The sequence below is a fragment of the Cottoperca gobio genome, chromosome 16 (genome assembly GCF_900634415.1).
Source record: "Cottoperca gobio chromosome 16, fCotGob3.1, whole genome shotgun sequence".
Lineage (NCBI taxonomy): Eukaryota > Metazoa > Chordata > Actinopteri > Perciformes > Bovichtidae > Cottoperca > Cottoperca gobio.
In genome coordinates this window covers 3,899,553-3,922,478 of record NC_041370.1, presented here as the reverse complement: position 1 = coordinate 3,922,478, position 22,926 = coordinate 3,899,553, and the positions used below count along the sequence as shown (strand labels likewise).

Sequence of the window (22,926 nt, the reverse complement as noted above, 5' to 3'; positions counted from 1 at the left end):
CTCAATAAGCCTCTGTAATCAGAGTGATAAGAGTCTTTGTTTCAACAGAACAACAACAAAAGATCAGATAGGAAGAGAAATACAATCATATGTTCCCTTCCTTCTCTTCACACATCAGCACAATACTCTTGCAAAGAATATAAGGATGCATGACATTCCCCTCGCTATGAACTCAAATTACATATACATATACATTTTGGGAACATTAAAGTGATTTGTAGTTTGATACAATGACCTAGAAGTCAGGCCAACTCTGCTACCTGTAGTTGTTATACCCCCAGAACTGCTTTCTCACACACACTTCAAGTTTCCTAATAAGAGTAATGCATGTTCCAATGCTACATTCATTAAGGTTAAATAAACCCGTGTGTGTTTTATCCACAGCTATGTGCACAGCCAGCCGAGCACAACATTCCTGTATGTGGCCGCTGCAGCTCGCGCTGTGGAGCGGAGGTATAAGCCGTTTCTCTCGGTAAAACAAACACCCATGACGACTTTAAATTAGTACCACAACAAAGCGTTAAAAGTCCAAACTCTTTATGTTATTGGTGAGCATTAAGTGTTGAAATGTTATACTCACTCGTGAATACAGAGAAAGAGACAAGTCGACGCGTGTAATAGGTTTCCTGTTCGAAAGTTGCCGTGTGTCAGTGAGAAAAAAACATTGTACGCGGAAGTACACGTGAAAAAAAAAAGCAGCAGTGTGGTCAACAGAGGCGGACACAAAGTTAAGTAAATTAAAAAGCACAATATGTCTGATAACACATATAAAAACAGATGTAAAGGAACTATTTGCTTAATTGTTTTTTTTTTACGACTCAAGTGTCAAAGTTTTTATTTTTTATTTTTTTAAGTAATCCTAAAACGGCTTGTTTCCGCACTGTGTTACACAGAAACTCGTCCCCATTGAGGCTCCACTCTATACGGAATATAAATATTTTATAAGTGTGTTATTTACGTTTTTACGTGGCTTGCATTTTGCAAAAGCGACATTTCAGTCTTGACGAGGTATGTCAATTTGTTGTGAATGTTATTTGCACTTTACATCACTGCTCTCAACTAGCTTTTTTACTAATTATTTGATAATTATTATGCCAATTTCCTACATTAACGTAGAGAAAGACTCGTGCACAAAGTTGCTTTCTCTGTTATCACCAGTATTAATATCTGGGATGCCTGCAGCGAACAGAAAAATAAGTTTTCTTCCTGAAAACTATATTATTTTTCTCCTAAACAACCTGTTTTAAGCATAAATTGTTTATTTTTCACAGCTGCTCTAATATCTAGCCTATATTTCCCCATAATAAAACACACACTTATGTGAAGCCATGAGCAGATTACAGACCATAAAGCACTTCTGTCTGTCAGTCTGTCGTGAAATCACAGCAACTGTTTAACCTACAAAGCTAACAGATCAAATCAAACTTTACTACCTACTTGCTTCACTAGTTGCCTCACTTCCTTTCTAGCTTCTTTGCGCCACCTTGTGGAGAAACATGCACATGACCTGGAATCAGTGGTGGGTGAAGTAAAAGTATTAATACTACAGTGTAGAAATACTCTGTTGCAAGTAAAAGTCCTGTTAAAGTACAACAGTATTAGCTTCAAAATGTACTTAAAGCACAACATGTAAAAGTACTCATTATGCAGAATAATATGTCAGATTATTGTATTATAATTATGGTAAAGGAGGAGCTTATTTAAAGAATATAATAATACATGATCAATTATTTGTTGATTGTATTTCGTATTATAAATCTGAATATTCTGAATTCTCTGAATTGTAGTTGAGTTGAAATATAAAGTAGCAGGACATGGAAATACTCAAGTACCTAAAAATTGTACTTAAGTATAGTACTTGAGTAAACGTACTTAGTTACTGTTTCATGGAATTGTAAATATAAAAATAAATAAATTCTGGCTTTATAGAAAAGTCTATTTGAGGCTTATGTCCATATGTCTTTAGATTCCGCATTACAGGTTGACATCGTACTGTATAATTTATTCTGTGATATCCCTATTTAAACCCAGGCGTGTAGTTTGGACTCAGACCTTAGATAATTTGGTGGTGAAGGGTTAACAGATGACAGGAATGGCCGCCGGGCTGAGAATGAACTGCAATATAATGAGGACCTTGTCACTTCCTACTACACTCAACCTCTCCGTCTGCTTTCCCATCAGGTTTACTCCTCAGTGTTTCCGTCATGGTCACAGCCTTCATTTATTCACACATTTTTAAGATGGTAGATGTGATAGTTGAGGTCATGGGGTTGTTTCATTGACTGCGAGATAGTAAAAACATTTCTCAGCTGCGCCCTTTATGTTTAAACTGTTAAAATATTGGAGTTATTGTGCAAATCTGTCATCGAACTGCAGAGTTTTTGGAAGTAACTACGGTTTGCTTTTAGATGTTTCACAACTTGGATGTGCATTAGTAGTTTCCAGATTAGTGAGGTCAAGATTAAGGAAGAATATGCAGATGTGTGTCCGACTTCATCCGCATGTGTTGAATGAACTGATGCCAGTCTGTAATCTGGTACACCTTCTACACGTGTCCTTGTAACGTGGGTACATAAAGGCTAAAACTGTCTTTTTATTAATAAGGAAAGAATAAAGTGTGTACCAGTGAAAGTAAAACAGGAACAATAACTTTTAATACACCGAATTAGGAGCAAGTTAAAACATAATGAACATTAAAATCGATATATTACTTGCGTCAGTCATTCTCTTATTATTCCATTCATGCTTCTGTTAATGTGATTAAGTGAGGACAACAGAAATCCAAATCGATGTGCTATGATGAAAGCAAACTTCCCCGTTTTAATTCCCTTCCTTAAGATTGACATCATTATTTGTATCAGTGCTGTGCAATTATTTTTTAATTACTTTGTTTTTGTCGCCAAAACTAAGCACGATGTAGAAAAAGTAAACAGAATTGGCATGGATATCAGATGTCAATTATTATATTATTTTAGGGATGAGATGAGACAGAAAACATGTTGTTTTCTTTCCAAATAGCGTCGTCACAATATCAGATTTTCACATAATATCTGTAGAAAATCAGAAAAAAAATTAATCAAATTCATCATTCATGCGTTTTGTTTTTCATTTTTGGGAAAATTAATTGCACTGAAAACACGAGTGCAAGGAGAAGAAGAACATCTGTAACCAAAACTGTACAAAAGCGAACAAACGATATCAATTTACACGATATGATGCGTGTTTTAATGACATGATATCAATATTTAATATCACTGTTATCGTCAATATCTGTGTATCGAGACCCCTACTTCCAAATATTACAATACAACTGGTGTCCAGAGGAATGTGTCTGTGTATAAATGATTTGTTGAATAAAACCTGCAACGACTTTCAAACATTACGACAGAAACTCGACAGCAGTCCACTATCCAGAATAATGTTTATTGCTTTTGAAGATATTAATCTTTTTCTTCTTTTTTGCACTTTCCATTTTTCCTCTTTACAGTAAAACAAAGAGAGATGACAGGTAAAACCACTGCATTGTCGGATGTGTACACACACACACACACACACGCACACACACACGCACACACACACACACACACACACACACACACACAAAGGAAACAGTATTTACAGCTGTTGGTTAGTGTACTCCCCCGTGCAGGGGACTGGAGGCCTTTCCTGTAGCAACTCAACACACATAGAGCTTTACATTAACTTTACAATAGAGCTTTTACAACTAATCGTATACCGCCACTGTTTGACAAACCATAGGCTATAAAGGCTCTGAAGCTGTACAATATGGTTCAGCGTTCACTCTGTGCTGACGGGGGGCCGGAGAAAAGATGTCGGTCATTAGATCTGCAAACATAAACAGTATTTTTTATTTTTTTATAATGTCCTCAAGCTAAACCAATCGCCCCCGCTGCTGGACAAAAAGCACTGATTGAAAAATAATCAAAGCAGATTTTCGGGGGAAGATTTAAAAAAGAAAATGCAAAGACCAATATTATTCACTTTTGACTAATTACAGTACAGTTACACTGGGTGAATGCTAACTATAAAAATAAGTCTACCGGCATATTTTTGAACCCAAAGGGTTTGTACGTTGGGCATCTGGCAAAGATGACCAAAGGGCACAATTAATTGGGGGTCGAGAAAATCAGAGACAATTCCCAGTGTGAACTCTGTCCTCATCATAGAAAAACATCTTCAGAGTGCAGATCTTCTGCCATTAATAATTTAAACTTTGATACACCTAAGCTTATAATTTTTCCAACATGTTTAAATACGGAATTAAATCACAACAATACAGCTAAATATTATCATAGTGAATAATAATTAAATGTAATGTACACCATAATAAAATATATACACTGAAATATTCATACAAATTTCTAGGTTTGGTCCAGCTCCCCCCCTCTGCTCTCTTTTTCTGTCCTTTTAGAAAATGTGCAGGAAATACTTGAACCACAGGACAAAATAAATATCCACAGACTATCACAGCTAACACTATTAGAAATATGGATTTTTAAACATTTAAATTAACCCGCCAAAAAAAACATATCATATAAAAAGTAAGTGCAAAATGAATTTAGGGGGCAACAATTTCACTCACAGGGTTACGGAGGGAAGATGAGTTCATTGACTGGAGCGACCACTAGGTGGCAGTATTTGACCATGTCTCAAAAGTGATTATACAGTTTATATATAGTCCAGATCTCAAGAATTATAGGACAAATCTGTAAAATTGGATCGATCTGAGCATTATTTGTTGTTCTGTTCTGTTAGTATTGGGATGTTATTTGTTAATGTTTGTCAAGGCAGGCAGTGCTGCGTTGTAATTTACCACCTCGCTGCCTTCTATCATAGCTCGGCTGCAGACAGCAAATTGCAGAGTACTGCTGGCAACGCGTAAAACAAGTCTGCAAACCACGGAGAGATCATTTGGTGTGAGAGATCAAAACAGAAAGGACAAGATGGTGATACAGACAGCTGATACCCTAAAAACTGTACGCCCCATATATTCTAAGATGGACGAGGCGGTCGGGTAATGGACTGTAGGCGAGTTAAAAACTTACACAGCAAACAGGGAAACAGTAATTTCAGAAGTAAATAACACAACTGCCTTTCCTGGAAAAAAAAGTATCTATCGAGAGTGATTTTGGGGGGGGGGGGGTTGACAATTCAAAGCAGAAAAGTGTCTCTGAGAAAAGAAAGGAGAGAAAAAGAGAGTCATCAGAGCACAGACGGGCGAGATGTAGGACGCGGGAGAAGATGTATTAGCTGTGTATCATTTTGAGAGTCTCTGTCTCCCTGTGTTTTTCATGCAGAGCCACGGAGGGGGAAAGCGACAGAGGCAGGGACAGGGGTGGGGGACTGACGGGCATCAGGCTCTTCAGAGGATGTGGGGCCGCTGTCGCGGGGGGAGAGGAGACGGGTGGCAGCGCGCTCCTTTTCTTTCCATCCAGCACTATCTGTGATCGGCTCGCCAGGCTGGATGCCTTCCTGATGTTGAAGTCGTGCTCGTTTTCGTTATCCGAGCTGGAGTCGCTCAGATCTGTGATCTCCAGGTCCGAGTCTGACTCCGGGTCCTGCTTCACGCCTCCTCTCCTCTCAGTGGGGCTCTGCCGGCCTGTCCCAGTCCCGGCTGCCAGGCCGAAGCTCAGCCCTGTGCCTGGAGGATTGGCCTCCCCCCTCTCCCTCTCCGCCAACGATGCCCCGTTGCCAATGTCCGTCCGACCCATTAACAGGCTCCCGGGGTAAGGTGGCAGGCAGAGTCTGACCGGCTGACCACCCGCTGTGCCGTTTGTCCCTCCGGTTTGCCCTGCTGCTCCCCTCTCACCCCCACCTGCCTCCCCTGGGGGGAGCAGGGAGGAGAATGGGTGAGGCAGCTGGGAAAGGCTGCTCTGCAAAGGGTTAGGGTAAAACTGGGAGGGGTAGAGGGAGCCAGGGGGCAGTTTGGGGCAGTTATTGAGGGAGAAGGCCCCTGGGAGGTAGGGGTTGAAGCCCCAGGGGTAGTCAAAGGGTGGGTTGCGAGGATACGGGCCCAGCAGGGACGGGGGTTTGGTGTAGCACGGTGCACCTAGGACAGAGAAAATCCAGAGATGGAGGTTATTTCTCAGAAGGGCCAAAGGTTTCTTGACATACAACATCCAAGAATGTTCACTAATTATGCTCGTCGGTATTAGCAATTCTAATCAGAAGCCACGGGGGCCAATTCTGGCGCCGCTACTTTCAACACAACACAAAAAAAAACCCTGATGGTTCATTTATGCATGCCAGTACTGAAGAGTACACCCACTTCACACGGCTGCAAACCAGATGTGAACATAAAGATTCTGCACTGCAGTGAAAAATAAACATCCAATCAAGCGCCGTTTACGCCTTCCGAACATTGTATAATGTGTGTGTGTGTGTGTGTGTGTGTGTGTGTGTGTGTGTGTGTGTTGAAGAAGGAGATGGGCTCATCACAGGTTTGACAGTCACACCTTGGTGAAAAATGGAGCTGAAGAATAATAAAGAATGTATCGTCCGTGCACCTGCAAAGGTTAAGTAACTAAAAGGAAACTTGCAAACCGTGGATCTCCTCCCCCCCCCCCCCCACCCCCCCCCCACCCCCCTGATGTTTTTACATGCCACCGTTTCCTTTTAGATTAAGCGAAAGATGAATTAAATATAGCAGCGTTTCTTAATTCCACATCGAGCATCTCTTGATGACAGAAACGGGGGAAGTTTGAGGTGATGCTGGAAACAAACAAAAGCGTTGCCTCTCCACATACTGTACTTCCTTCCAACTGACAACCAACTCAAAGATGCTCTCTCTCTCTGCCGCAGCCTCCACCTCGCTCTCTCTTCCACTCTCTTATTTACTATGCAGGGCTAATTTGACAGTGGTGAAGTCTCTGCGTGCTGGGCCAGGAGTAGCTGGCAGACACATGAATATTGAATCAGTCAGGCAGGCCTCACTTGCTTATGAAAACACAGTAATGGGCGCCCACAGGCCACAAACTGAAGCCTGCACCCTCAATTAGGGCCTTCCTGCCTGGGAAGGGATTAGGACAGCAGGGACACATGGGAGAGAGAGAGGAGGGTGAGAAGGGAAGAAGGGGGGAAAAGGACCTGAGGACAAACAGAGTGGGGAAGGAAGGGGGGGGGGGGGGGGCAGGTTGTGTGATGAGGAGTGCAAGTGTGTGAGTACATCTGTTTACACTCTGCCTCTCTGCCTCTGCACATTCTGATGCACATAGAGAGCGTGCACAAGCACAAACAAAGGCAGACGCCTTAACGCACCTATATAATGATAATTAGGCACACAAATCAACGCTGCATTTGTTGACGCTCGTATGCAGAGAAAGAAGAGGATAAATGCGGAGAGCCAAGCTGAGAAGGTGGAGGATTTCTCCAGCTATCACCTTGTTGTTTCTCACCACCGCTAAAATGCATAATTCACAAGCTAACCTGGCCTGTCTCACCTGAAGCACAGCCTCACCGCGGGCTGCAATGGGACAGCCATCTCTCTTATTTCCTTTAACAATAAATGTTCATGCCTCCCCATATCCTCATTGCTCTCCTCTTTCCCTCTACCTTCTCCTCCTCCCTTTGTTCAAGAAGCTCCGTTTGCTGCCTATACCGCCTCATGCACCCTGTGCACAAGCTGTCTTTCTCCTCATGAAAAGGCTTTGTCTCTGGGATACCGAAAGATTCCTATTTTTGACTAACGTTTGTTAGCTCACCTGTACTGAGGAAGGGGAATGCATCCAGTCTCAACTTGTCTCCATCGGGCCCCGGTGCCGCAGTGCCTCGATCAAACAGGGACGTTCCCCTGCCGGAGTCTGGCAGACGAGGAAACAGGGACTGTATGGCCTGAGAGAAAAGAGAGAGAGAAGAAATAATTAAATTAGTTTGTATACTTCCAGAATAGAGCACACATATAGTGCTATAAATCTGGCCTTACGGCGCTGCTGCGTCGTGCGTCATATGTTGACAGCAGCACCCTGCTGAGTGTGGTGCAAACAGTGACAGAGTCACAGCAAGGACAGGATAAAAAGGGGTGTCATGGGACTCGGGGGGGTAAACAGGGAGGTAGGAGGACGCAGAGGCTCAGAGACTCAAAGGCAAGGAAGAGTACAGAGTCAAACGGAGAGCAGCGATTAAGATTGTGGGCACAAAGGATAAAGGACGAGGAGAGAAGGATTGTGGGCCTTCGTCCTGCGTGAAGGGACACAGGACAAATAGCACTGAGAAAATGACATCCATTCAGGATGTAGGGCAGCTGTGTGTGTGCGTGCGTGTGTGTGTGTGTGTGTGTCGATAGTTGCATTTTTTCTGTGTAAAATACGTGAAGGAGAAGGAGGCGAGGTAAAATAAATGGAACAGTTGAATCTCAGGAATCAAGGGGACAAAGGGGGGATTTTTTTTCTCCCCCTAGCAGGACTTTGGATCAATAGTATCTGTCACCCCGCAGCCCCAAGTTTGAAAGGCGAGACTGTACTCCCAAGCTGCGAGATCTGCGTTGCTTAACAAACCGCATTAATGACCCGCCATTGATCTGATCTGACGCGACCCCTTTGCTTTCTATTTCTTTCATTTTCAATCGATGACAGATGGATGCGCCATCGGAGACGGGGATGAGAGAAGGATGGGATAACGTCTTCTTTTGTTTTAAGGACAAGTTAAAACCGTCCCCCCCCCCCCCCCCCCTCTACTGTCTCCTTCAGAGTCTGTGCTTCCTTATCCCATCTTAAGGACGGCGTGCACAAATGATGGATGATTCTCTCTTACTGTACTTTCAAGTTACGTGCACTTTCTAGGACGTTCGCTGTTTGAACTAAAATGATCTGCACGCTGGCATCCAGGTTACAACGTGTGGCTGTAGAGACTTTAACACATTTAAATTGATTTGTTCATTGTTTTATTTCCTCTAAATGTAATTTTAAAAGATGAGTGAAGTCATAACATTATTTATTTTACTGAATTAGGAAATATTTCTTCTTTTTCTTTCTGTATTCTGAGCAAAGTCTTGTGTTCGGATCACCATTAGAGACCGTGAATAACAGATAGACATGATGATAATCTCCATTCTCTTGTAAAATGTGGAAGCACAGCGGGGGGGCCTGAGAAATACAACAAAACACAAGAGTGAGATGGATTTCAGTTACCTGAATTAAATCATATAACTATGCGATTTCTCTTTTCTTTATATTCCCTGTGTGTTTAATGCCACCTGCTTTAAAGAAACTTATTAAATGTGTACATTTCTGTTCATTAAGTGCATATTTATCTTACAAAAATGTTCCCTCTACCAATCCCACCCTCACCCGGTCCCATCATCCTACCCTTCGTACCTCTGGAGTGCAGTCCGGTGCGGTGGAGCCCCCGTTGAAGTGGTTCTGGGCCAGAAAGAAGGGAGAGTTGGCCATGTCGAGGATGGGGTAGTTGACCAACACGACCTTGCTGAAGTTGAATTTGTAGGTGAAACGCTTCCCTTTGGTTTTGTGCAAAATGCGTTTGTTGTAGTAATACCTGCAAAGGAGGAGGAGAGGATATCGAAGGAGGGATGGAGTGTGTGGGGGGGGGGGGGGGATAAAGAATATAGGAAAAAGGAAGAGGAAGAGGAAAAGAGGAGGGAAGGATTAATATAATGCTTGCATCAAGGTTTTACGTCTAACAGATACGAATAAGTAAACAACTTCAGTGCTGTAGGACAAGTGCGAGGCTGATTTCCCACTGTTTTTATTCATCTCCTCCGCGCTCAGATCAATTCATGTGTGCCGTGATTCAATACAATATGGCTCTTTAAAAAAAGGGAGATTTTATTCAGCTGTTAACAGACACAAAATAATCAAAAAGCAGAATCCCTTCGAGCCTCAGAGGCCGAGACATACAGGAAACATGAAGGAAAACAACAGAGGAAAAAAGATTACTTTAATTAAAAAGATAATACGGGAACTAGATGATGATATAATATCATTATGTCATTAACATAAGTGAAAACTGTCATCCTAAAATATATATTAGTGTCTTAAAATGAGAAGCTATTGTTTCTACGTCCAACCGGCTAAAGTGAATAGTTTTCTGAATTTTAAGACGCATGTGGTGTTTATTTGAATCATCAAAAGCAACGTGAAACACGACATCTCATCCAGCGGGTGAAGCTGCAACTGCGTTCAACAGCACATTTACAAAGACAACAAGTGAAGTCTCCATGGTAACGACCTCAGGTGTCTCCCGCTGGGCATGTAGCGCCGTCGTCATGCCTCTTTCCTGTGCCACCCACAGAGGTGTCAAAATATACAGACTACCAGGATGCAAGCTTGATCAACAGTAAAGCCAAAACATGGAGCCATCTGGCTCAGGTGAAGGAGCGGCGTGGGGGGGGGGCATGCTGCAAATTGAAAAACCTGCAGACGTCTTATCGCGAGATAGAAGTTGAAATATCGGACGCCGTTTCTTTGAGCACTTAGATTTCTTTGTTTTAAAGTGACCACAGTGAGTGCACCAAATCCAGAATGCATTAGACAACCTCAGCATTAAATACCGGGGAGCAATTATGCAGACGCACGATATCAACAAACACGTCATCAGCATGTATCCACCGTGCCCGGTGCAGTGAAGTGTAAGTGTTTTGCTTTGCGTGGCAATTGTGCCGTGGCCCTTAATTGAGCAATTAAGTGAGGCTAATTAAGAAGGCTAATTGTGGCCCCAGCCAATTCATAACAATTAGACTCTGACGACAGCCCCCATTAACAAGAGGCCAACGGAAAGCAGAGGGAGGGAGGGAGGGGGGGGGAATAAGTCGGGGATGTGGGTATTTGCATACGGAAACTGTGCGCGGTTGGGGGGTGTACGCTGCTGAAGGTATGCAGGGTGAACATTATTATTTGAATCACCTTCGACAAGTTCGGTGCCGAGTGTTTTCCCCCCATTCTCCGTTCTGAAGAAGAAGTCCGAGCAATTCCACACCGAGGCTTAATTTTGAAATCCCTATTGAATTTTTTTTTTGGCAGCTCAATGGTGAACTTTCCATTAGGATGTCCACAGATAAGGAGAAATTGAGGGTATCGACGTTCCCGAGGAGAAGTCCCACCTTCATCTTTCCATTAAACCGACATGAAGAAGACGTTAAGTGAGGATTCAAACAACAGTAAACTATTTATGTAAACCGCTGCGTGATAAGCATCTTGATGTATCTGACAGCAGCAGAGTTACAGTCAACACACACACACACACACACACACACACACACCTCAGTGCCCTGCTCAGCTTGTCATAGTTCATGTGAGGTTTGCATTTTCTTAACCCCCACTGCCGAGCCACCTCGTCCGGATCCTTGATGACAAACTCTCCGTAGTCCCCCTGCCACGCGATCACCGCGTTATACTCCTCCTTCTGCAGCAGCTCCAGGATGAAGTGCCACAGCTGGATCTGTCTGGACCCGGGGCTCGACTCGGGCTTGTAGGCCCAGTCTGGGAAGGCGATCCCTGGACAGAGGGAGCAGGAAAGAGGGGAGGATGAGGTTAGGGCCTGTCATTTGTCCCTCTGCTTGCCGGGGGGGATCGCTGTCTGAATGACTGATGAGTGATGGAGGTGAGGGATGATGTGTTTAATATCACAGCACGTGCCTTGAGCAATGTTAGTCTGCGCTAATGCCCTCTAGCCTCAACAGATTGGTCAGTGGGACGATGACAGCTCGCCGGGAGAAGTCTGATTGATGCTGCTCGGGCCGAATGTATGCACATCGTAGATGGACTTAAGTAGCCTTCTGACCCATCCCAAAGTGAATCTGGCACTAACTAACCTTGTAAAAACATTACATATACAACCAATTACTACCAGAGACTGAATTTGTTTGTGCGTGTGTATGGTTAATTCTCTTTTAAATAGCTGAAAGTTTGAGATGAACATGCATCACTTTGATTTTCATGATGATGGTTGTGTTTCATCATCACTGTCTGGTTAAACACGTGGCCTGGGTGTAGATTTACAAGGTATGTTTGAAGGTGTCTGCACATGCATGATTGCAAAATACAACAAAAGATTTATACCCCTTGTAAGAGCTTGATGGTGGGACTGACCTGGCGTCCAGAGTGCGGGCACCGGGGGGATCAGCAGATCACTGACGCAGTTACAGTCCATACCTCCGCAACACCTGGAACAAAACAAAGAGGGGACAGGCGGGGAAACGACAACGTCAGAAAAGACATTTCACAGGAACATGTTTGCTAACGCCAGACACAACTACCCAGCAGGTTTATTTCAGTTCAGTTAAAGTTGAAGTTGAAGAGTATAAAGTTTTTTGAGAATTGGAGGGATTGCGTAAGGGTCTAAGGGCGCAATAGGAGTTCAAAATCACACCTTAAATCGATGTGAAATATGGCAAGGTTATGCTTCATATGTCTTTGGTAGAGATCAGGTGTTTGATGGATGTGATCTTGTGTGGCCACCTGAGGCTGCGTCTGATGCAACATGGTGGACATCCCTATAGTGCATTTACTGTATGAACAGGAATTATATAGACTTTTAGAGTTAAAGTTGAGCTATATTAAGCTTGTAGTGTTTAATATGGTTTGGATATTCCTTAGTGGAGTTGTTATACATTAAAAACTAGTCAAATTAAGTAAAAACGAACAATATAATCTTCATGAACGTAGGATTTATTTAATGGCTGTTGACCTGGTTGTCCTTAATAAACTGGCGTGCGTAAAGTACATACAGACTTTAGTACATTTCACCTCTGGTAATTATATAGATTCATAAGATTCATCCAAAATATGCAGAACACAGCTGCCTGAGAATTTTAGTTTTTCCTTTCAAATATCTCAACTATCATTTGTGCCCCGTTCGTCCGAGCGCCACACCTGTGAAGGCCCCACAGGTGTGCAGGAAAACCTTCAAACGAACTGTTGATTTTAAACCCAACGCAGTTCTCCTTTTTTATATATACCGTAAACAATAGTGTGTGCATTAAATGACAGCTCATAGTGTGAGTGAGAGGTCTGTGAGAGGAGGTTTCCACAGAGAGCGAGGGGACCGCGAGACGGGATCTAGTTTGGATATCACAGTTTCATCAGGGTTGTTTTACAAAGCTCAGATGGAAGAGATGCCCTGCTGCTACACTGGTATCTTTAATGTTGGCCCCTCTATCTCTCCCTTCACTCTCTGCCTCTATTTAATTATGCTCTGTGAATTTCGGATTTTCCCTCCAGCATTGAAATGGAACGTGAATTATTAAGGTGTGTTTGTATAAATTATTATTGCTAACTCCAGGCATTTCTCTCTCTCTCTCTCTCTCTCTCTCTCTCTCTGACCGACTCTCTCTATCTCTCGCTCGCTCTCACCCTGCTTCTAGCCTTTGGATTGTGGCCCCTCTCACTCCCTCTCTTCATCTTTCTTGTTTTCAAGCCGCTCCTTCTGTCTTCAAATATAGAGTTGGCATTCACCCTATCTCACTCACGTATTTATTTTTCTTCTATATCATTCATGTTATCGTTTCTTATCTTTATGTACCGGCCGTGTGTCTCCGCCTGCGCTCACTTTCCCATAATGACCCAAAGTTATCACCCGGGTTAAAATAATATATATGATAATAAACTGCCTTCACAAAGAGCTCATTTCACGCAAGATCTGAACCTCACTACACGTGGCTAGATCATTTTGTATCGAGTGTACCAGTAGGATATCCAAACACACATCGGCCTTCACACAATTAGAAACGTCTCTCTTTCAAAACGTACGTCCTTCTATTAAAACTCCATACAAGCCGTACATCTGACAGAAGGCCTCAGCGGATATTGGTACGAGCCTTTAAAAAATAAGATATTCCTTGTGTTCGAGGTAGTAATCTATAAGTTTCTTTTTCCCTGTGGGCTACAGATCATCAATACTGCATCATATGTTTCATTTGGCGTATTTTCCTGGTCCACAGCATGTATAAACTCGGTCCTCTGAGGATAATATATATGTGAGCTGCTCTCTGACAGGGTCTCTCCGGCTACCTCTCATACAGCCTACACACCGCCTACATCTATATCCATCCTCCCTTTTCCTCTCCGACAGCGTAACTATACAGGTGAATCCTCCTTTCCTCTTTCCCACCTCCTTTCTATTCACACACACCTATCCTCTGTCTGCTCCCCCGCCCCACACATCTCCTCTTCTCTCCTGCTCTGTGTGTTTTGCTTCGGCACAGTAATTTTCCGTTTGATTTCGGAGGTAATGCATTTTTTACAAATCAAAGAGGAAGCCAGGCAGCCCCCCCCCCCCCTCTTTCTACCTCCTCTCCCTCCCTCCTCCTAACTCCCCTCCCTCTCCAGTCTCCCGTTCTCGCCCTCCTCGGCCCCCCAGGCCAGAGAGGAGATAAAGGAGCCCCCATCATTTCCTTGTTAGTTTTGATTTGGGCAGCGCAGGGCTTTCAAGTTCCCCCCATCACCCCCAGAAACATTATAACTAGCAGCCCAGGGAATACTGCTCCTCATACACACACACACACACACACACACACACACACACTCTTACACACACATGCATGCACAGGCTGTCAGATACAGACGCTCACAGATTGTAATGGATTGTACATGCACAGTAAACACACAGTCTCAAGCAGATATGCCACAAATACACAGGTGTTCAGGTAGCCGACACACACACACACACACACACACACACACACACACACACACACACACACACACACACACAATAAGACATGGAGCCCATAGATATTGACTGAATCAATATCGACACACTAACACACATCTCACTGAGCTGAAAGAGAGAATGCACTTTGTTTACTAAAGATTGCACTGATTGAGCACAGAGATGTGTGTGGACAGAAAAATGCAACACAGAGCAACTGTGGACACAACAGTCCAAACAAAAGGACCCCCCCTCTCCCAGAAAAAGGCCACCGATAAAAACCCAGTCTGGATGATGGATCACACAGTTACTGGGGACAAAGGTAAATACATACAATAGGGGCACCGAGTTACTGCACACAGTCACACGTTGACAAAAACACCTTCACCGCTCAAAACAAACCTCAGTCGAGCTCCTCCACATGCTGTGGAGTGTAGGCCCACGCTAGTTTTAGCAAAACCCTCCGGTGTGTCGATGAGTCAGAAGCTTTTGATAATTCAGTTGAAAGAGTCGGCTGTTTTTAGGGACAGCTTTTCCTGTCTTTACGACACTACAAAGATGCAAGGACTCGCACTCTTTCACTCGGGTGGAAGGTCATTAAGTGCTTCTGCTCGACTTTCAAACAAACAGACACAAAGTCTCCGAAAAGGCCGAATCAGTGCACATCTTTAAATCATCTTCAAACCTGCACTTGTTGGCCTTGTGGGAACAATAGAAACAAGCTGTAAACACAACCTTGAAATGTTTTTACCATCAGGTTGAGAAGGTGAACTTGTTGCCTCACAGTTTTACTTACACGTCCAGTGGACACAGAGGAACATTAGCATTCATTTGGAGTCTTTCACTCCCTTTTAGCTCTGTTTTCTGTACAACTCCTGAGCGAGGTCTCGGGCTTTTAGCTGCTGAATATTCCTCTTTCTTCACCAGCTAGCTGCTAACTTTGTTACCTTGTCTGTCTCTCGGTTATTGCTAGAGAGGTAGTGTGCCTGTGTACACACTTTGTATCGCTGAGGGGAGCCGCAGAGTCTGTGATAATTGTATAATCATTTGATCCTGATATTAAATATGCCCATAGTTGGGATTCAGCTTACCGTCCAACAAGATCAAAACTAAATTAAAGGCGTATTTCACAAGAGTTTCAGGTGTTTGGAAGAGATCTGTATTTGGGTGTTTATTTGGAGCATAACATCTTCTTCCCAAACAGGACTGAAGGATACACGCTGATGCAAGTTTGCAACCAGGCTGGTAATCTATAGGACCGGGCCCGTCAGCTAACTGTTGGAGCCGAGGTTAGTAGGCCACTGACGGGAGTGAAGAGGAAACAGTGTGTGGAATTTACTGAAGTACCAACTATGTTTTGAAATTCTGCAGAGTGACTGGGGTAGAGGGAGGAAAGGGGGGGGCAGACTGACATTCAGGCAACATTATATCTCCAGTGCTGTCTAAAGAAGGAAAGAGTGATGGGTCACGATATAAAAAGATATAAAAATATGAGAGGCATGAAGAGTCTGGCCTCTCCCGCTTTCTTTTTCCACAAGATGAAACGGGCTCTGTACATCTGTCTCATCTTCCTTTTTTTTGGTTGCCCCTGAAAAAGGCCCAACTGAACCCTCTCTCTCTCTCTCCCTTTCTCTATACTTGCCTCTCTCCCGCTATCTCTGTCTTTCCCTCTCTCTCTGTTCCTCTCCCTGGTTAGCTCTGACACACTGGTCAGCCTCAGGGTGGAAGAACAGAGGGACTCTGCTATGGGTTTGTTAGAGGAGATGGAAAGAAGGAGAGAGGAGAAACGAGGAGGGGAGAGAGAGCGAGGAGAGGAGAGGAGAGGGGGAGGGTTGGTCAGGAGGAAGATGGAAAAAGAACCTGTCCATTCAAATGTTAAAGAGAAAAGTCAACGCTGAATCTAATCTGATCACCACAGCGGCCTATAATACTTAAAGTATCAGATTCGTGTAGACAAACCTCAAAACAAACATCATAATACAGGAAGTAAAACACTCCTGAATATCTTCTCAGAGATGTCCTACGCTCTACTCAAACAAAACATAAGGATGGTTCTCCCATGAATACATTTTCTTAACTTTAAACTCACCCAAAACTTAACCAATTAGTTTTTTCCCAAAGAAAACTGGTTCATGGTTAAATATACGATTGTTTAATTTGATGTTGCATCCTAGAACTATGTTAGAAATAACTGTTATCACTTTAGTTATCCCTTGTATTAATGTGTTTTGTAGATACATTAATAAATCAAATCAAACAGGGATTGCTGAAAACCCTATCCAACTATGTTGTACAATGTTTAAGAGTCAAGAAGCTGCATCCACTAACACTATATTGGCCATATTGCAACTTTCGTAGCAGCTAAATTTCCATGTTTCCTGCTTTGTACCTTGAGTCCTGTATCCCCTACATAGTACATCATGCTGTCATATGAAAGAGTGAGAATTCAGTACAACACTGTAATAGGAACAGACAGCAGTGCAGTACTGTCAGTGTATTTAACCAAGATGTATAGTTACAGGAGTACTGAGGCTCTGGGACTCTGCTTGTTCTCCCACAGAGCAGCCATTACCTCCCCAATGCAGGGGCAACGCTACGGAGTCCTTTCCTCCGAGAGACAGGCTATCACAGAACCGCCAAACCAGAATATCATTCAGCGAAATTCATTTTGAAACATATAATGTACCAGCGGGTATAGTGACTGTGTGGCCAATGTAATATTTATATGGATAATGTCAGAAATATGTTTAAAAACATGCAACAAATAGCTGAAATGTTAAGAAATTAAGCAAAAAACTGACCTTAGTTTTAAGATTTAAAGAATAATTTGGTCATAAGTGTGAAGTTTAATTTATTAAAGAGGAAATAAATTCCTCTTTTGTTTTTAGCAGATGTTACCCAAACTGGTGCATTTGTTGGGGACTATTTTCAGCTGCGGATTGATACACATTTGATGACCCAGTGAGTTTATGTTTATGGGACCAGGACAGTGTGAGAGACTCAAAGTAAACTACAGTGGCCATGTTCATTATGGTGCTCATTGCACCAGTGTGGCTCATTTAAGTGTGTTTAATAGTTTGTTCAACAACAATGGAGGTATATCGACTTGAAAGGGACAATAAAAAATATAAATAATATCACCAGCCTTATTCTTTAAAGGCCTAAAGTTTTAGAGCTCTAATGATTCCTACAGTTGGGTGAAGTTGAGACTACACGTGTCATAGACTTCTGTATCTTCTGATAAATAAGGAAAACCTGTGTTTCATAGGCTTCCATGAAAGGTGGAGAACTCCAACAAGTTTAAGAGGAGGTGAGTGGAGATGAGGATGTGCGCGCGTGAAGCGGTATTAGTGCGGTATGCAACGCCGGCCTTAAAAAAAAATAAGGAAAAGAAGGAGGAAAAGGATGAAGAAAAAAGAATCAATCGATAGGGTTAAATTATTCATCGTCATTAATTATCGATCGCTCTCCGCTGCCGGCTCGTCCGCCTCGCGCCAGAGTTGAAAGGAGGGAAAGCGCGCTTTATTAAAACCGGCTCGAGCCTCATTGTTTCATGTCCCGCGGCAAAGAAAAAGCTCGAGTTTGGCTCTGCCCGCGCTAGTAGAAAAACACACACACACACACACACACACACACACACACACACACGCACGTGCTCGCACACACACATTGCTCCACCTCCCTCTTACGTTCTCCTTCTCTCCTGCTCGCTCTCTCTCTCCGGACGCGCGGGAGGAGCTTTGGGGAGCCTCGCGCGGTGTTCACGGGGCGGCTGTGTCTCGCGTGGATCGATGAGGGATCAATGGCTCGCGCTGACTAATAGCCAGAGAGCGCCTTTGATCTCGCGGCTGAGAGATCAAAACCTGCGCGAGAGGGAAGAGAAATAGGAAAAGAAACTGCGCCGGCGAGCTGACCTTCACACACACACACTCACTCACGCACGCACACATACCCGTATTTACGCAAAACCCACGTAGCCTACGCACGCGCGCAGCTTTTAGGAAATTGACTGCAGGATATCCTACCAGCAAAAAAACTATGAGTGATGCATTACTAACGAAATGCACATTTGGACACATTTAGTATAATAACCAATCTAACACACACACACACACACACACACACACACACACACACACACACACACACACACACACACACACACACACACTAGTCCAAGTTGTTGCTCTTGAGTTTGACTTCTACAGACAAGGTGACACAGTGATCTGTTTCCAGAGAGCATTTGGAAACAAAATTGCCTTAAAATAGAGCCAAGTTTTTTAGGATTTGAAAGCAGCAGCTCACAAAACTATAGTTAGTTCAAAAGGAAAGAGTAAATGTAAACTGTAAAAGTCTGTAACGTTGTGTTTAGGTTCCTGGAGCCCCCTTTAGCAGCTCAAAAACATACTTAACATAGACATATTACCTTGATACTTTATTGACTTCATTTCATGTGAAGTGCTTTTTAACATAATTTGGAACTGATGATATATTTCAGAAGTGTGCAACAGAAAATGACAAATGTATCTCGGAGACCACAGCTGTAAAACATAGTTAGATTAAAATGGATTTCTATATACACTACATCTATGAGTGTGGGGTAAGTCTAAGATGTATGTGATTGGAGTTTGAGAAGAGTTTGTGCACAAGAGGTAACAATGGTTTGGACTTATCTGGGCTCTAATTGACCACAAACAGAAGTACATAGGATGACACAAGGTACATTTATTTGTCTGCGAATTACTTTAATTTGTTCATGCATAGCCCAAATAAATGTAATTAAAATGCTAAAGAATTATTTATGTGCAAGCCTAGTTTGTGGCAAAGTGGTTCAATACTACTTGAATAAGGTATGAAGAATAATGTATTATTATTATTATTGCACATACAGCAGTGAGATCTGTGGGTCACAAAACAACAAGGAAATACAGCAAATTTTGACAAAACCCAAGTGTAATGATGCCGTCATTAGTCACTAAGAACAACCTCTTGCAAATAGTGTCTTGTTTTCCACTCTCTTACCCGAGGAAATGCACTTCTCTCTCTCTCTCTACTCATCCTCATCATGCTTTCTCTATCTCTCTCTTTATCCCCCCCCCCCCCCATCCACCCACCCTCCCCTCTCTGGTCAGTGAGTTACTCTCTCTATCGCTCTCACTTCCCGAATTAACCACTCAAGAAGTCACCACCGACTCAATCAATAGCTCATACATAAACCCTGCTATAATCGCTCCCCCAGCCTGTCTGTCTGCCCCCCTCCCTCTCCTCTCCTCACCCTTTACCCCCTTCTTCAGCTTATAACTGACAATCCTCTTCCTATCCTCCTGTGTCCCACTGTTTGTCCTTTTTAAGTCTTCATCCTGTCCTTGTCTAATTACTTTGGACACTCTCCTCTCCTATAAAAACATCTCGACTGTCATAAACACAACAGGAGGTAATCAAGAGCCTTCTCTTTACAAGTCCTCTCACTTCTGCAACTTCTCAAAGAGCCTGAACTCAAGCATGTTTTTAACTCTAATTATATGAACATAAATTGATTTTCTTTGATTGACAAAAGTAGCACACCATGTGGGCACAAGACTTATCCCGAAACTCAATCAAATAGTATCGAAACTTGTAAAATTGCTTCTCATTTCTCCAGAAGAGGTCACGTTTATTTTGCACTCGACTCACCGATATGAAAATGTCACATTTTGTGCTTTTAGAAATTCTCAAACTGCCTTTTTTTTTTGGTTTTGTTTAGATTGAACATATTTATCAAATACATTAAAACCAGGTGTCAATGAGTTGCATTTAGAAATACTTTAATGGAACTAGAAAGTTAATGCGAACAAACCTTAGGACTACAATCTCTGACAAGATGAAGTGCATGCATGCAGTCCCTACTGTGAGGACACAAAGACATTAGTCTCTTTAAATTGGGGCCACCTGCAACATCTTGAATCATTCTTTTAAAAAGCAAATGCATAAAAGAGAAAAATAATCCCTTCTGGACTTGTTGAGCGTCTTGTGCTGAATACTTAGTCTGAAATGTGACCTGATGCTACTTTGGGAGTATTTTCAACTCCTCTGGTTTCACTAACTCTGCTATATTCCTTCAGGGACTTCGTATTTGTGTAACATCCCTCTAAAATTTATTACAGGATCACAGTAATTCTTTTAAGTGCAAGGGCACTATCGGTCCATGTTAGTGTGTCCAGCCAGAATGGGCTTAGTATTGCGTTATAGCAAAGACAAGGAGACATCAATATTGCATTATCTCATGTTTAACTGTGAGACACAGATAGTTGTTTTGGGGGCCTTAAAGATATTGTATTACCAAAGGAGATACAGGCAGACATCAACACACACACACACACAAACACAAGAGGAGAAAAAAGAGAATAACACACAGAGAATTTTAAAATTATAAGGCCTCTACACACCCTCTGCTCGTTCCCCTTCTCTATCTCTTTCTCTCTCTCTCTCTTCTTCTCTGCCTCTCTCTCCTCTCTCCAAAGTCTTTGATTCGTCCGTACGGTTTGATCTGCGAGAGAGCGAGTTTTGTAAACACATTTTTCACGATCATATAGCCACGGGCAAGGGGAGCGTGAGGCGCGGAGGAAGAAGAAGGAGGAGAGGGAGAGAGACTGAGAGAAAAACAGAGAGAGATGGAGAGAGAGAGAGTGTGTGTGTGACTGTGTGTGTGTGTGTGTGTGTGTGTGTCTGTGTGTGTGTGAGGGACGTTTAATGAGCGTGCAAGATGGAAAGACAGACTGACAGAAAATGCAGGGATAGAGCCTCAAATATGACTTACTGCTACACTGCACAGACACACTACAAAGACACACAGACACACACACACTAACGTGGGAGCCCAGACTGATGGTTTTGGCACAAGTAAAGCATCACAGGGGTTGATGAAATGTGAAGCAACAAGGAGAAAAAGCAAGTTATTCAGTTTTCCTCATCATGCAGAGGGGGGTGACACTTCCAACACTGTATTTCCCGATATGACACTTCCTGACTGGTGCACCCATGAAGAGTCAGACACACACACACATACACAGAGACACACACACACACGGAAAGTGATGCATCTCGTTTGCGATGATGAACACAGAAAACAGAGAGAAACAGCGTCTGAAAAACAGATTATGGGGCGAGCCAATAAAGCGCAGAGCACAGACGGTAAACACACCGTGGTGTAAAGCTGAACTAATAAAGGTGCGAGGCTCTCATTCCTTACATTTCTTTTTTTTTTTCACTTGGTTACAACACTTTCTTTTTTCATCTGGCTGCTGCTAATCCGGTTAGTTTCGATCGGCTCTGGTAATGGCGCTAACCCGTCGCTTCTATACCGACTCGTCTCCACAGGACACGGCGGAGAGCAGGCGACTCCGACTCGGTGTGAGCACCAGACAGACACCGGCGACAGTAATGACCGAAGACGAAGAGGAAGAAAACGTGGAGCACAGTCCATTCTAAGTGTAGCATAATGTGTCCCCCTAAACTTGCAAACGTCCCTTCATATTCCTTATATATTAATTGATATATATATATATATATATATATATATATATATATATATATATATATATATATATATATATATATTAATTCAGGTATTTTAAGAGACAAAATGTAAATGTAAAAAATGTTGCTTCATCTTATTGCACATGATTTATATATAGTAATTTGGACAAATGCATGAATTACAAATCTTGCCATATGAAAGCCTTAATGCTTATAATAACATGCATGATTACCCCATAATAATAACAACAACAACAATAAGTCTAATAATTATTATAATAATAATAATAATTAGCTTTCATATCGAGTCACAGCCGAGCGCATGTTCCTTCGACTTTTGGCAAAGCAGGCGCTGAGGTTAGAGGCAGGCCATCACATTTAAAGTGCTTTTCCACTTCGAGATTTGTTTGTTTTCCTAAAAGACGGGGAAACACTCCTCAACAATTCTGCAAAACTCCCTCGCGTCAGTCGTTAAAAAATGATTTTCTTTTCATTTTTCCTTTCCTCCATCCTTTCTCTCTCTCTCTCTCTCTCTTTTTTTATTTTACTTAGCCTACTGCTTTTAAGAAAGAAGAATAGCTGCAAGCAATAAAGTCGGTTGTCAGAATATGTGTGTGTGTGTGTGTGTGTGTGTGTGTGTGTGTGTGTGTGTGTGTGTGTGTGTGTGTGTGTGTGTGTGTGTGTGTGTGTGTGTGTGTGTGTGTGTGGTGCAGTGCAGCGTTTCCTCTTCCTCTCTCTTTCTTCTCTCGGTCTTTTCTGTCCGGGGAATTGTTCTCAACGTCCACAAAC

At 42.8% G+C, this 22,926-nt stretch overlaps 1 protein-coding gene across 9 annotated transcripts in view; it reads right to left on the bottom strand.

Moving 5' to 3' along the window:
* Positions 1–3,407: 3,407 nt before the first annotated feature.
* Positions 3,408–22,926, bottom strand: part of erfl1 (Ets2 repressor factor like 1) — a 102,735-nt gene continuing 83,216 nt past the window's right edge. For 4 of the 9 annotated variants that reach the window (XM_029452128.1, XM_029452125.1, XM_029452129.1 and 1 more), the window contains 5 exons: positions 12,033–12,136; positions 11,234–11,468; positions 9,324–9,510; positions 7,722–7,851; positions 3,408–6,070 (listed from right to left, as the gene is read on the bottom strand). In XM_029452128.1, the coding sequence (XP_029307988.1) occupies positions 5,268–6,070; positions 7,722–7,851; positions 9,324–9,510; positions 11,234–11,468; positions 12,033–12,123 (1,446 nt within the window). In that variant the 5' untranslated portion in view covers positions 12,124–12,136 and the 3' untranslated portion in view covers positions 3,408–5,267. Of the gene's footprint in view, positions 6,071–7,721; positions 7,852–9,323; positions 9,511–11,233; positions 11,469–12,032; positions 12,137–21,047; positions 21,149–22,926 lie in introns of all 9 variants that reach the window. The other 5 variants (XM_029452126.1, XM_029452133.1, XM_029452131.1 and 2 more) reach the window with 5 other exon arrangements.